Here is a 15,920-nt window from a genome sequence, read left to right as displayed (position 1 = left end):
AGCATGCATTCGTGTGTCCTTAAGAGTTTTCTTTTGGATAAGATGTTCTAACGTAAAATTATTGCTAGACAGGATAGCCTCACACATTTCTTAACACGTCAAACACTGTTGGATGGTAAAATGCATTCAGTTTCCTATGTTTAGAAATTCCTTAAATGAAAGACATAAATTCCACTTGAAGTTCATCTGAAAAAAAATTATAAAATTGAACTGTGTCTTTCAGGCTCCATTATTCTTGCTGGACTTCATTCAGAGCCGGTCATAAAAGGGATTCTAAATTGCTGTAGGAACCTTGGATAGACTCTAATAAGAAAATAACTAATTTTCTTTATTTTTGATAATACACATTTCCTGATTTTCTTACAATGAACCTCATGTGACTTTTATTAAGGAGCAAATCATTTTTAATTAAAAAATATTTTTTATCTGAGTTGGCTCAACTAAAAGAGGTAAAACGAAAAATATGATCATCATTGCTGCTGGGAACATTGACCTGCTGAAAAACCAGACTGGCGCTGCCTGTGTCTGCTGAGGGTCTGACATGGTCCTTGGGAGAGAACTGGGTCTGAGTCGCCCTTGCCCATGTCCACCCCGATGTCGTGCGTGGGTCTCCAGCCTGATGGTCCCACCTCTTCTGTTTCTCTGCATCTCCATCCGTGACATTTCAGTCAGCCCCTACCAGTCATGCTGTATAGCTTTGAAAGCTGGAGCTTCATGTATTATCTCTTTCTTTCCTGGGTCTCTCACTTCACCATCAAATTAACCCTTTTACTCCTTTAAGACATGTGGGTTGCAAATGAACCTTCCTTTGACCATTGGGGTTGTTGCTCTTAACCAGAAATAAAAAGAGTTAAATTTATTTTTAAAATTTTTTATTTTTTAAATTGCAGTAAATACACAGGACATGAAATTCACCATCTTCCCCATTCTAAAGTATACAGCTCAGTGGCATTCACGTACATTCGCATTACTGTGGTACCGTCACCACCGTCCATCCGCAGGGCAGTAGAATTCTCATTTCCTATTCTGTGCTGCTACCACCATCCAGTAACTCAGCTGCCCCGAAACAGTTAGCTGTTAGGTGAGAAGTGAGACTTGAATTGCCCAGTAGACCTTTTTGTCTCTTAGGACATAATGGCTAAGTTTTTAAAAGGTTCTGATGCGTTTACTATGACACGTTAGCCAGAATAAATGTGCTCTTTTCTCTTTAAACAGCTCTGAGCAGCGGGTACCCTGTTCTACTTCTTACCACAGCTCTGGTTTGCACTCGGGTGACAGTGTCACAAAAGCAGGACCTCTGGGCCTTCCAGAAATAAGACAAGTGCCAACTGTTGTGATTGAATGTGATGACAATAAAGAAAATGTGCCTCATGAATCAGACTACGAAGACTCTTCTTGCCTGTACACAAGAGAAGGGGAAGAGGACGAGGACGACGACAGCTCGCTGTATACCAGTGGGTGCCTCCAAACTCTTCGCTGAGGGTGGGAGGGGCGTGGCTGGCGGGAAGAGCTGCCCACCTCTGTGGGTTCTAATCTGAGGCCCGAGGTTACTGTTTCTTCATTAGTAAGATGAAAGGGTAACTGTCCTCTGAACAGCCTCAGAGCTCTAAAAATTACATCGTGCTACCATCTCTTGCCTCTTTTAGATGTCTCTTTTTCCCTTTGATTGCTTCCCTTGGGCTGCAACACCCCATCAATTAAAAAAGAAAAAAAGGAGGGGAGGCACCTTAAAATTCAATTCCAGTCTACAAAATATATAAAAATACTAACCATTGTATATGGAACAAATTCATTTTTAAGCATACCTCAACCACTGAACTTAAATTTCAGTGATCAGCTTTTTAATGCGTGAACTTATATGATAGCAGCCTTTTACCGACTGTGGGCCTGACGATATGCTAAGGTTTTATTCTCATCCACATCTTACAACACTCAGGGGCATAAACTACTGCCCCATTTTACAGGTGAGGGGAGAAAATGGAGAGGTAAGGGACTTGCCCAGAGACTCACGTCTACTAAGTGGCAGTGCTGAGAGTTGAAGCTGCCTGTGTCTCATTCCAAAACCCACGTTCTGAAAGCAGTGGCAAAAGAAGGAAGATAAGTACTTACTATATAAGATCCAAAGGAACCCCCCGAACTTGCTGCTTCCCGGTCTCTTCCTCCTGCCTCACAACTCACCAGGCTTCAGACAGCTCGCTAAACCTGAGTGATGGGAATAGTCCTGGTGTTGAGGAGAGAACCCTGGAGGGGCAGCCGAAGGCCCACATGGTCCGTGAGGGAAGGAGCTGTTGCCCAGCCTCTGCTCACCGTTTCCTGCCCGGAGAATGGAACGCTTTATACCAGGGTTTCTCAACCTTGGCACAAGTGACATCTTGGGCCAGATAATTCTTTGTCATGGCGGCTGCCTTGTGCATTGTAGGGTGTTTGGTAGCATCCCTGGCCTCTACCCACTGGGTGCCGGTAGCACCCTCCCCAGCAAACTCGAGTTTGACGACCAAAAATGTCTCTAGACTTTGCCAAATGTCCCTGGTGGGGGCAGAAATCACTCCTGATTGAGAATCATGGTTTTATTCCAGATGTGAGAAAATCAAAGGAAAAGCAGACCCAGAATATTGCCTGTTTCCATGAGCTTGCCCCCTCTCCCACCCCACACGGACCCCACTTTGCCCAACTTTACTTGCCTGTACCCTCCAGCCCCACTGTAGCTGATCTCTTTTGTCTCCCGTGATTCCCCCGCCTATCCTTCACCTCTGAGCGTCCACACATGCAGATGCCCACCGGCCTGCTGCCTGTTGGCCTCACTTATCCTGCACGTGCCGGCCGCGCCTCCTCCGCCCTTTGCATTCTGTTTTGCACTCCGCAGTCTGTCCTCCCCTCCTTTGTGATGTTGCCCACATTGCGGGGGGGAGTTCCTGGGGAGCAGAGATCCCATCACAGGCTCTCCATGTGCCCCGCACATGCCCAGCATACTGTGAGGTAGAAAGGACATGCTGATTGCAGGAACTGTATGAAAGTCACATACTGTAGCTTTCCTCCTTTGACCGAGGTCTTGACCGCGCTCAGGTGTTGGTCTCTTAATATCTGTCTCCCCGCCTCTCACCTTGTGGTCCACGGCTGTCCCTGGGGGGAGCCCGAGCAGGTTGGTGACAGCCTTATTACCTCATGTCTCCCCTCCTGCAGGCTCCCTGGCCATGAAGGTGTGCAGGAAGGACTCCTTAGCCATCAAACTCAGCAACAGGCCCTCCAAGCGAGAGCTGGAAGAGAAGAACATCCTTCCGAGGCAGACGGACGAGGAACGGCTGGAGCTGAGGCAGCAGATCGGCACCAAGCTCACCAGGTAGGAGAGCGCAGCCCCCGGCTCCACGGATTTCCATGCAAGAATTCAGTCTCCATCCTCAGACCTGTTTTGAGTGTCTCTGAAGAGCTCCCTGCAGAAAAAGTCCGTGGAAAATATTCCATTTCTTCTGCAGGGTTGCTTTTATGGTCCCCTCTTTTTCACTCATCAAAGTCTTAGAAATCTCACTCGACTAAAGGTTCAGGCCGAGGGGAAGATTTCCAGGGAGGATAAGCACGTGTAGAACAATTCCCATCGTCCAGCAGAATCGAGGACCTGTATACCTAGGCACTGTGGTTTGCTTAAGTACAAAGCCATCGAATAAGTGGACTTCTCTGCTAGACTGTGCAACCAGAAGACATCAGTGGTGGTAAAGATGCCTCATTACTGAGCTGGGACTCTTCTTGAGTGATTGCCCCTATGAGCAGGTATTACAGACACAGGCAAAGCGGTATGTCATATTAATACGTTAAACACTTACGTGTGTATTTATAACCTAGTGCCTCTTTATGTGGTGTTAGCTAACATCTGTGACACACTTATTAGCCAGGCATTCTTCTAAACGTTTCATGTGTGTCCGTTCATTTAATCTTTGAGCTTCCCTATGAAATGGACATTTCTATGCCCATTTCACAGATGAGAACACGAGGGAGAACTTTAGTTACCTGCGTAATGTCAGACAGAATGGCTGTGGAGCTCTCCCTCTTGGCCATATACGATGCTGCCTCTGTAATAATAGTCACCAGGTGAACCTTCACTTTGGCCCAGGCACCATGCTCACTGTTTGGACGCAGTGTGTAGAGGTCTCCCAGGGTTTCCTCCTGACTTTCCCACGTACTGCCCCATAGCCTCGTGTAAGTCACTTATTCTCTTCCCCTGTGTTTTCTGCCTTTATAAGATGGGGAGTTGTAAGAATTAAACAATATAAGTAAAGCACTTACTTACAAAAACAGTCTCTCTAACTTCCTCTAGGGAGCCTGTCCCATGGTGGAAGAGCCTGACTGTTAAGCGCTCTTCCTTCCGTTGAAGTGAAATCTCTGTCCATGCATTTCCCACCCATCGGTCATATTCTTTTCTCTCTGCAGCTACCTCACTCCTCTTAACACACATGCTTTCGGGTACTTGGAGGCAATGGTACTGGCTCCCCCAGTCTCCTTTCCTGCACTGCATATAGCCGCATTCTGTCTCTGGGGTTCAGTGGGTTGGGTGGATATAGTTCTAGGCTGCTTCCTGAACCAGCTTGTTCAGTTTCACACCTGATACAAATAGGGCTCTCCACTGGGGGACTAGAAATAAGAGAAGAAGCAGATCCTTGACCCCAGCCCCTCTTCCCAAAAGTTCATTTCCATTATCCTTTGACTAGGACAGAGGAGCATGGGTATCCTTTATTCTAGTTCTTTCCCTCACTTCCATTTTCCCAGCTTTGTGACAGTATAAGCAGAGCCCCGGGATTGTGGGGAAAATTGAAAACTTCTCTGCAGATGTATGTGAGATGCCAACACATCTAGCTGCCCAAGGTGGCATCTTCTGTGGAGAGAGAGACAAAGGTGGGAGATATGGAAAGCAGATGTGTGCGGCCAGCCACTCTGCTTGTCCACCACAGATCACCATCCACCTGGAGGAAACTGACAAAGTGAAAAAGGCCATTGTCCCAGAACACGCTCCTGAAAAGACACAGCCCAGCTTCTCACGCCTGAATCCATAGCCGCATCCCACCACTATTAGCACGTGGCTATGGCAGTGACACAACTCAGAGGTGGGAAGAGACATAGGCCACCATGCACTGCAAGAAGTTCTCTGCATTTGAAGATTTATCCTTGGAAATCATCCCTTTCCCAACCTTTCCTCTTCTGGCAGCACTTAAATCCTGCTCAGGGTTCATAAAATCCACCGAGCGTTCACCATAGTGATGTCTGTTCCCAACCCTCGTTCACCCTGGTCAGTAGAAGAAGACACACTGACCAGGGAGAGAAAGATGGAGGTAGAGAGGACAGCATTGGGTATATTCCAAGTGTTGAGCTCTGACTCCCTTTCTTCTTTGTTCACTCTTTCAACTAGGGAGTTTATTTCCTTCTGGTATAACCCTTGGCATCTCAGCCAGATTACAGGAACTGGGCCTAAAGGAAAGGACATCAGGGGTGTTGAGCAGGTCAGCAGAGTTGTACAGAGTTCAGCAAATCTGGTGGGGAGGCCTAATCCACGTCTCAAGGTCTTCTTTAGAAAGGAATTTTAAGGACTATTCTCTTTTGAATGAGAACCCAGCTTGGTGCTTCCAGCCACTCCATTTATCCTGAAGCCAGGGGAGAATGAAGGAGAAATCTGAGAACCGGAAGGTGACCATGGTAGAGAGAGAACTAATCTGAGGCCCAGAGCCTTGGCTTCTAGCTCTGGTTCTGAGCTAGAAGCAGAGTAAGCAGATGTTTGCTCGCTCTGGGTCTATATTTCCTAATCTGAGAGGATTAGATCATCTGATCACTTTGTACAAACTGTGAACTTCATTATCATCAAAAGTAACTAAAAGTATGTAGGAATCTGTCGTAGAGTTTGCATTTCCGAAGCTACAAGGCTGTGGCTGTCTTTGGCTATTTGAGGTAGTAAGATGTACTGGAAATCTCAAGCTCTTTGAAAAGCCTACGGCCAAGTCTGCGGTCCTCATGGAGTGAGCAAGATAGAAAACATAATTTTAGTCTGACGGTTTTAATAGCATAAAAGAATAATGTAGCACTCCGAGGATAATCCCAAATTGGGGGAAGGGAGCAGAAACATCAAGTAAAGTGATGTCAAGTACTATGGGAGAGTTTCTACCTAAGAATGCAAAAATATTGTTCTTCCAAAAATGTTTTCTCATTGATGCTATTGGGCAGACTCTCCTAAACCTCGGTCATCAAGTCACCTGGATGCTTTGATAGTAAATAACTGTTTCAGCCAACCGCCATTTGAGAAGTGAGGGCTCTGCCCTTGAGACATGGACGTTGTCAGCTGGGTGTGCGTTTCTCTGCTCCTTGTGTATTACAGACTCAGGCCGGTTGCAGAGAACCAAGGGGTCAACACGTCCATCCGCTGGGGTGTCCGAGGGATGAAATAGTAGAACTTCGACTTAAATTTATCTTATGTCATTCTTTTTAAGTCGATTGTGTCTGTGTTACAATGCACATATATATCAATGCAGTAGTATCAGTACTTGTATATAACTTATAAATAGAGAAATGGCATGTGTGGGGATACATGCTTAAAAAATTAAATTGACCGTGTTCTCAAGAAGCTTCGAGCCCACAGGTCTGAGGGTCCCTTCTTAGGGCTGCGTGAGCAGGTCCTTTCCTCTCCAAGGACCTCTCTAGTCAGTGGAAATGTAGAGACCTCAGGGCCATCCCTCACCCCTGCAAAGCCCCCAAATGCAGGATGCTGCTGCTTTCTCTCTGAGTCTCTTCTCTGGGCCCTTCAACCTGAACCCTAGGAGGTGGTCAGCCTGTGTGATCTTAGCTCTCCAGTCCACTTTCAGCTCCCTTCATTTACCAAGCTTTTTACTCCCCAACGATTAATATTCAACCCACAAGACTCCATGTTATTTATTTGAAATACATCTTACTACCCCCTCCTCCCCCCCCCAAAAAAAATCATTATTTAAAAAATTAGACATGGAGACATACTTCTCAGTGTTCATAGTGAGGATGACCTCCTTCTTGATCGGTCATGGGACAGCTGATATGGCCCTAAGCCACTTACTTTCCAGCTTGGGGCATTGATTGGTTGAAGAAATGAACCCCCCACACACACAACTAAAGGATGGCACTCAAGACCATTGGGAATGGGGTTTTGAGGGACTAAATAGAAGTCTGATGCCTAAAGGAGTTGTTCTTTTGCTTCTGAAACATCCTTTAGAAAGTGAATCATCCTGTAAGTCACTAAGACTACTTATTTTTTTAAAAAGGAGCTAAGACCCTGAAACGTGATCTGTTCTTGGTTACTCAACAGCCAGTGCGCCTAAGCCTTCTCTTGGGAGCAGCCAGCCTTTCAGACCCAGCTGTCCAGTCCTCTCCAACTGAGGTCCCCTCCCTCAGTCCCCTCCAATACCTTCTGTAAGGTTTGGATCAGACAGGGGGAGAGAAAGCCTGGGAAGGACAATAAAATGGGAGGTGCCTTGCAGTATACATAGGAGTATATAATCTAAGTTAAGCTCAGGAATAAATAAGGATTCGGGCAATCTGCCTCCGTGACATACTTGTTCCCCTAAAATATCTCTTCACCCTTAAGATATCTGTGTCCTGCTCAGGGGTGAACTGTCATCATCTCTTTTTTTTCTTTTTTTAAAATTTATTTCTATTATTTTATTTTTTATACAGCAGGTTGTCATCATCTTTTTTGCAATCATGGTTGACCACGATGTTTTCAGCCTCCCTCTGAGCTGGAGCAGGCATAGCCCTGTCTTAAAATGGGAAGCATCCCTACGGGGAAACTCTTTGGAAACCATGCTGGGTTTTGGAAAGGATGTTTCTCCTTGTGATGTCCTTTTCCTAGACCAGACATAGATGGTGATTCAGGCCACTCACTTATGATTCTTGCCAACAATCAAAGGAGATGCTGACTTAATTTCAGCTGCTGGGAGTATTCGTTTTCTAGGGCTACCATAACAAAGTACCACAAACTGAGTGGCTTCCACAACAAAAATGTATGGTGTCACAGTTCTGGAGCCTGGAAGTCTGAAATCAAGGTGTCGGCAGGGTTGGTTCCTTCTAAGGGCAGTGAGGGAGAATCTGTTCCAGGCCCCTCCCCTTCCTGGTGGTTCACTGACACTGTTTGCCTTCATCTTCTCCCAGCGTGTGTATCTCTGTGTCCAAATTTCCCCTTTTTATAAGGAAACCAGTCATCTTAGATTAAGGTCCAACCCTCATCCCCTTGTTTTAACTTGATGACCTCTGTAAAGACCCTATCTCCAAATAAGGTCACACTCTGAGATGCTGGGGGTTAGGACTTCGACATTTGTATTTTGGGGGGATGCAATTCAGCCCATACCTTTTGGGGAAGCATAAAGTGGGTCTACCTAGAAAAGGAGCCACAAACTCAAATGCACACCTGGGGCCAGGCAGGTATTGAACATAAGGGAAGCGGGCAGGTCTAAGACTGTTAACAGGGAGTGCTGGGAACTGGGGTGAGATGGAAAGTCCATCCTTTATCTAAAGGGGTCACCACTCTTCAGCTTCAGTCCCCTGTTGTTTTGGAGAAATGAAAGACCAGTTTGTCAGATCTTATTTTTTTAAAAACCTGGATTTTTTAAAAATGAAAATTCCGAATTTTTTAAACATTGGACAGACCAAGCAGAATATAATTATGAGTTAAGTTTAGCCCCGGGATCATGTCTCAGCCTGTGCCCCCTGGATATGATCTCTGACCTGGAAACCATAGGTTTTCCTATCTACCGTATAGTCCTAAATTCTGTGGGCATGCACCGTATACTTTGATGGCATGAGATAGAACTCTTCCGTGTGTGATAAATGTCAATGTGAGCGTGTGCATGTGTCTCTGTAGCAGCTGGGAATTCACATCTTCTAGGGTCCAAGTTAATTTGAATGTGGTTATGTGGATTAATCACTAAAGCAATATACTCTATTCCTAGAAAGAACTTTGACCCAGCTTTCAGGAATTTAGTCAGTTGGTTTTCAGAGTGTTTGTGACTATGGAAAAACACATTAAGTTGAATGAAGAAATTGGTTGAAATAGCTGTCACTGCTTTCTTTTCCTTAATGTGTGTTGAGTCTGGGAGTCAGAAGGATTTAAGGTTAAAGCCCTGGTAATTGTTGATAGTTTGAATCTATACATACAGCATGAGATCCACACCAAGCATCATAGGGCAGATGAGATGTAGGACCCGCCTTTGAAAATTACCAAAATTCTCCCTCTTCTTTCCTCCTTGGTATTTATGATGGCCGCCTCTTAAATAGCTGTTGTCTTTGTGGTGGCAGGGGGCTGGGGAATGAGATAGGGGAGGTGGAAAAGTGATGACCTGATCATCCCCATGAAACCTAATGTGTTATTCTCTCTTATTCAGAATTTAATATGCTAGAAAGAAAGAGTATTCTAAATCTGTATTTTATGCTCCTAAGTAGTTCACACTATAGGCAGAATATAAAATAATATGGGGCTTCCCTGGTGGCACAGTGGTTGAGAGTCCGCCTGCCGATGCGGGGGACATGGGTTCGTGCCCCGGTCCGGGAAGATCCCACATGCCGCAGAGCGGCTGGGCCCGTGAGCCATGGCCGCTGAGCCTGCGCGTCCGGAGCCTGTGCTCCGCAGTGGGAGAGGCCACAACAGTGAGAGGCCCGCGTACCGCAAAAAAAAAAAAAAAAAAAAGAGGGCACTTGTGTCTGCTCATCTTCACATCCGCAAAGCCTGGGAGGGAATGGCTCAGGTCAGTGGACTTTTTCTGTGGATTCTGAACCCTCCCATAAAGAAAACTGGAATTAAGTACCAGTCACCAAGCTGAACTGAGTGATCAGAACAAGCTAAATCAGGGTGAAATGTGACGAGAACGGAGTTATTGAATCCTGCAGCATTTGCATAACAGACATGTGGAATCTTCGAGCAGCTCAGTGGCTTTCAGATCATTTGACATCTCCCATTAACTCACTGGGCAAAATAGAAAATCCTCTTTTAAAAGTCCTCCAGAAAGGCTGACATCTTCCGAAAGGTGCTGAGTTGAGTTGAGGCTACAGCGTGACCTGACTGATAGAAAGTTAAGGGCAGCTACACATCTGTTTCTGTTTGTTTGTCTGTTATTACTGATTGCCATTCTTTTTTTTTTTGAATTTTATTTATTTATTTTTTATACAGCAGGTTCTTATCAGTTATCTGTTTTCTACATATTAGTGTATACATGTCAATCCCAGTCTCCCAATTCACCCCACCACCACCCACCCACCCCCTCACCCCCCGCTTTCCCTCCTTGGTATCCATACGTTTGTTCTCTACATCTGTGTCTCTATTTCTGCCCTGCAAACTGGTTCATCTGTACCATTTTTCTAGGTTCCACATATATGCATTAATATACGATATTTGTTTTTCTCTTTCTGACTTACTTCATTCTGTATGACAGTCTCTAGGTCCATCCACTTCTCTACAAATGACCCAATTTCATTCCTTTTTATGGCTGAGTAATATTCCATTGTATATATGTACCACATCTTCTTTATCCATTCATCTGTCGATGGGCATTTAGCTTGCTTCCATGACCTGGCTATTGTAAATAGTGCTGCAGTGAACACTGGGGTGCATGTGTCCTTTTGAATTATGGTTTTCTCTGGGTATATGCCCAGTAATGGGATTGCTGGGTCGTATGGTAGTTCTGTTTTTAGTTTTTTAAGGAACCTCCATACTATTCTCCATAGTGACTGTATCAATTTGCATTCCCACCAACAATGCAAGAGGGTTCCCTTTTCTCCACACCCTCTCCAGCATTTATTGTTTGTAGATTTTTTGATGATGGCCATTCTGACAGGTGTAAGGTGATACCTCATTGTAGTTTTGATTTGCACTTCTCTAATAATTAGTGATGTTGAGCATCCTTTCATGTGTTTGTTGGCAATCTGTATGTCTTCTTTGGAGAAATGTCTATTTAGGTCTTCTGCCCATTTTTTGATTGGGTTGTTTGTTGTTTTAATATTGAGCTGCATGAGCTGTTTATATATTTTGGAGATTAATCCTTTGTCCGTTGATTCGTTTGCAAAGACTTTCTCCCGTTCGGAGGTAGAATGAGATGCTAATTAATTTGTTTGTGGTCATCATTTCACAATATAGACATTTATGAAAACACCACATCATACACCTTAAATATATACAATTTTCATTTGGCAAAAACAACAATAAATAAAAGGCCTTTCACATTGGCTGAAGGAAGAAGGTAGCCAGTTGGCAGTTGCTGTGCAGAGTCATGGTTCATCTGAAGGGAGCAGATCATGGGGAAAGTTTGTGAGGGCCTGTACTGGGGCCGACATCACTACATGCCCATGAGCTGTGTCAGTGAATGGACTGCTCCTGAGGGCCAGGAGATCAAAATAATCTCCATTAGAGAAAAATGAGGCCCAGAATAAACATTGCTCATGTTTAAAGAAAAAACTAGCCTAAGTACAACTGGGAGATCTCAGAAAGGAACAGTGCACCTTGAGCTGAATAAGTTTGTTTTCTGTGCGTTTAAGGTTGACTTTTCAGGGAAACAAGTTACTGAAGGAGACCATGGAACCTCAACAGATTGATGGTGCACAACACTGTATGAGGTATCATTTAAAAGGTAGCTGGAGGGAACTCCCTGGCGGTCCAGTGGTTAGGGCTCAGTGCTTCCATTGCAGGGGGCATGGGTTCGATCCCTGGCTGGGGAGCTCTGATCCCACAAGCCCTGCAATGTGGCCAGAAAAAAAAAAAAAGTAGCTGGATAATCATCTTTCAAAGAGATTAGTCAGGGTTACCCATTGCTCTCTGTTTTAGCCTGGGAAAGAGATGCTGATGGCAGATTCTGTGGGGAAAGTGTGGGTCCTTCTGGGCTACATTCTTTTATTGGTGGGAATGTATTTTAGACTGTTTCTCTTTCCATTTTTTTTCCTTTCAATGTTCCTGGAAGAATGGGGATGGGACAGGGCTCTGGATAACTTAATCACTGAATAATCTAAACATTTATGTGTTAATAGGAACAACTTCAACTTGAGTTGTCAGACCATTTTTCTTGTAATATAGTTTTTTTCTTTCCTACAATCTTTTGATCCCTCTATAAACTAAAACAGTCATAAGGATGTGTCATTGCTATCATACTTTTATTCATGAAAGGAGCTCTCAAAGCCATTTGTGAATCTACTGGGAGGCAATGAATAAACAGTGAGTTAAATCACCTTATGAAGCACCAAACTTTGGTTGAAAGATGCTTCTGTCACATGGAAGAGTACTTCAAAATCTGGTCTAGTGCTTTCAGATTAGCTTATTTGGAGTTTTTTTTTTTCCACAGTGAGCTTTGTACCTATATCACAAGGAGTCTATTTGTGAGTTTCTTTACCTCCTTCACAATTGCATCTCCTGAATGACTGCCTCTAGCACCCTTAATTTTACAGTTAAAGAAACTGAGGCCAAAAGAAATTAAGCTGCTAGCCAAGTTCATACAGTTATCTGGCTACACTGGGATCTGAAACCAAGACCTCTGACCCCAGCCAGTGCTAAAAATTAATATCCCCCAGAAAGGGGAGAGATGTATTCCCTTCTCACTGGAAGAAACAGGCCAGTTATTTGTTAGAAAGTATGACAAGTCATAGATGTCAGTTGATTTTCTCAATTCATGGCTGAAAGAGAGAGAAATGACTCAAAGGTTTTGAATTAAATCTTTAAGAAACATTTTCAGAAGTCAAAAAGCCCATGAATAAGAAATCTGTGAATTCTCTCATAGGTAGTTTCTTTCATGGGCACTGTTTCCTCCTCAATCCCAGATAGCTAAAAGAACATTTAAATTAAGTGCCCAAGTGAGAGACATTTCCCCATCTTAATAGTTAATCACAGCTGAGAAAATCTCGTTAATAATTTTTGAAGACTGATCAGGTACTTTTGAAGATTCTGTATCTGATGCCCTAGTTTGGAGTTGGCCTGTTCTAGTGATTCTGTCATTCCGATGATAAGTGAAGCTCTAATCCGTTATACTTAGGAAGATCTCTTTGTTCTTTGTTTCAACGGTGGAGTTGGCATTTCTCGTCTCCAGGATAATTTCCATGGTATGTAGAGTACTTTCTCCCTCATCCACCAACTTTGGCTGCAGGTTTGATTGAAGGTGATTTTTCGACAGCTGTCCTTAGAGCTTGCACGCAGTCCTGAATATTTAAATAGCAGAACTGGATTACAGCCGAGACATTTGCACAACAGTTGTTTTTCATAGGTCCCCTCACATCTTTGTTGACTGGCAAAAAAAAAAAACAACCCTAACTCTCATGCAAAATGCTAATAAGAGTCATTCATTTTATTTATCTTCATTATATTCATTTCACTCTTCTTGGTTTAGAATGCAAAGATTTTTAGAATAGCCTTGAAAATTGCATATATGCTAACTAAACAGTGATTTTTTTTTTGACAGAATATAAACAAGGGAAGTCATCCAAAGATACAAACCCTGGAAAATCGCTTTTCCCTCTGATTCCGAAGGCAGTTCCTTTGAAATATAAGTGGATACGCTTCTATTTTAGGAAGTGTGATCATGAAAATTTTATGTTCTGTGCCCAGTGAACCATTAAAACAATAGTTCTTCAAAACGGGCAGCCTTATTAGTGCCTTGGAAAAAAACAGCAGGCAGACAGATAAATACTCGGTACTGACAGGTGATCAGTGTGTTGAAAGAGCTTTACCTACGGTCAATCCAAGCCTCCTTTGGACTCATGTTGTGTTGCTCGTCTGCATATTGTAACTTATCAAGCTCCCCCTTGAAAGATGCTGAGAGAGGTCATTACCTCTTCCTGTGAGTTAAAACGAGAGCTGCCCTCCCCAAATTTGATTGAACCAATGAGTCTGCCACCTGCACATTCCACCCCAAGCTGCCCAGGCAATGTCCCATCCACGGGAAGCCTTCAGCACACCCTCCCTGAGTGACCTGGTACTTCCTTTAGATTTGCGGAAGCTGAGTGAGGCTGAGCGGGTACCTTCTGCCTGGAGCCTGCTGTGTCCACGCAGCACGTCCTCGGAGCATTTCTCCATCTCATTTCTCTCGCGCGTTACCCTCTCTCCTCACAGTCTTTAACCACACGTAGCCATTTGGGGCCACAGCCTATGAAATCTGATTCTCACCCCACAGTCAACAGCAGCACCTGGATAATACTCAGGCGTTTCCCACGAAGGAGCTGTAATTTCATACAACTGTGTCCAGGCAGAAATAAAATAAGCTTATTCATTAAAAAAAAAAAAGCATATATATAATGTCAGGTTTAGCCTACCTAAGAAAGTAGCTTAAATTTGTCCTGCATTTACATTGTGTGTTACATGGTATGTTTCCTAATTGATTAATAATAGAATGCTGATGTATGCACACACACACACACACACACACACACACACACACACACACGAGAGAAAAGGATATGGCCTACTGTCCACCACGCTGGGAGCTAAGGATCCTGTGTTAGATATGTGCTATGAATTCATGGTCTCTTTTTGGGAACATACTTGAGGGGATACAGTCTCTTCTTACAAGCTACCTGTCTCCCAGTCCATTGTATAGATAAGGCCAAGAAATCAGTAAAAGCGTTTATATTTGTTTCCTGTATAGTCAAGGTAAAGTCGGTTGAAGCAGCCGTATCACGCTCCATTTTTACATTCTTTTTCTTCTTTGCCATATTATAGATCCTTTCCTAGACAAATAGACCCATTCCATTATTAGAACTCCATTTTTCCTGATTCTTTTAGAATTAACAAATAGATTTTCAAAAAATGCAAAAGTGCAAATCCAAACTGGTTAGACATTCCTAAAATCCACCATGCTGCTGGGGGAAAAAGATGTATATGTGTGTGTGTGTGTGTGTATATAGACACACATACATACATATATATGTGTGTATATATACATATATATGATGTCTGTTACATCACATATATGTATTTTATGGAACATTATCATGGGTAAGCACTTCTAATTTAATGAGAATACCTATATTCTTTACCACTCTTTTGTTCTACAGGACTAATGGTTTTAAGATGAAGCTTTATGTTAAAAGTGTGGCATCATAGATGAGGAAACAGTATGGAAATGAGACTTTTAACAAAGGAGAATTATAGAAAACCTTGCAGAGTCAGATGATCAAAATCCCCTCTACTGGAGCATCTGGGACTCTTTGGGGTTTTTTTGTGTTTACATCTCCAGGTTTCTAAACAGCGTGAAATCTCATCTGAACTGGAGTTGTGATTTGTTCCAGAAATAGGAGCTCAGAAGAGGCCCTGAGAGGCAGCTGTAGGAAAATAGCTGTAGTCCTGTTGAATGAAGAGGGGAGAAGGGGCTGGGGATGCTTGACGGCTGTCTCCCAGCCTCTGTCTCACATAAGACCCTTCAGCCTCTTCTTGGGAGGTGCTGATGGCCCCAAGATGACAGATTGGCCTTTGGGGGGAACAGGAAAAGAGCGTGAGTTGCACAGACCCTGTAGGTCCTGGAGTCGCCCAGGTGTCATAGTCAGAGCAGGCACAAGAGGAGGCATCAGGGGACCTACTTCCAACTCTCCATCCCTTGCCTTGCTTTGGAAAGTAGTCAAGCGTTTTATACATTGTTTATTGACGCCCAACAAAGCAAGGCATTGGGGAAATCTGGAACCACAGTATTTTGTGGATGAATAAGTATATATTCTTATGACATTTCTGTATTGTCTAGACTGTACAAGTCATCCTAACCATGATACTGTCCAGGACAGTGACTCAACAGTGAACCCCGGAGTTTCCTCTTTTCATTTGAATCACTTTTTGTCCTTGTTCCAGAGATCTGTTCATCAGAAGCAATATTCTTTAAAGAAGTAAGGACAAGAAGTACAGGGGTACCTGGGGGAAGGCTCAAGTTAAGAAAAGAATATCCAGATGCCGGTGCCCTTGTTCTCACACT

The 15,920-nt window shown here is 43.8% G+C and overlaps 1 protein-coding gene across 1 annotated transcript in view; it reads left to right on the top strand.

Moving 5' to 3' along the window:
- The window catches only part of PHACTR1 (phosphatase and actin regulator 1), a 534,554-nt gene that overhangs the window by 495,599 nt on the left and 23,035 nt on the right, over positions 1–15,920 (top strand). Inside the window, exons 8-9 of the mRNA XM_065885188.1 lie at positions 1,216–1,454; positions 3,181–3,337. Of these exons, the coding sequence (XP_065741260.1) occupies positions 1,216–1,454; positions 3,181–3,337 (396 nt within the window). The remainder of the gene's footprint in view (positions 1–1,215; positions 1,455–3,180; positions 3,338–15,920) is intronic.

This window comes from Phocoena phocoena, chromosome 10, assembly GCF_963924675.1.
Source record: "Phocoena phocoena chromosome 10, mPhoPho1.1, whole genome shotgun sequence".
Taxonomy (NCBI): domain Eukaryota; kingdom Metazoa; phylum Chordata; class Mammalia; order Artiodactyla; family Phocoenidae; genus Phocoena; species Phocoena phocoena.
This window is presented reverse-complemented; position numbering and strand designations above follow the sequence as displayed.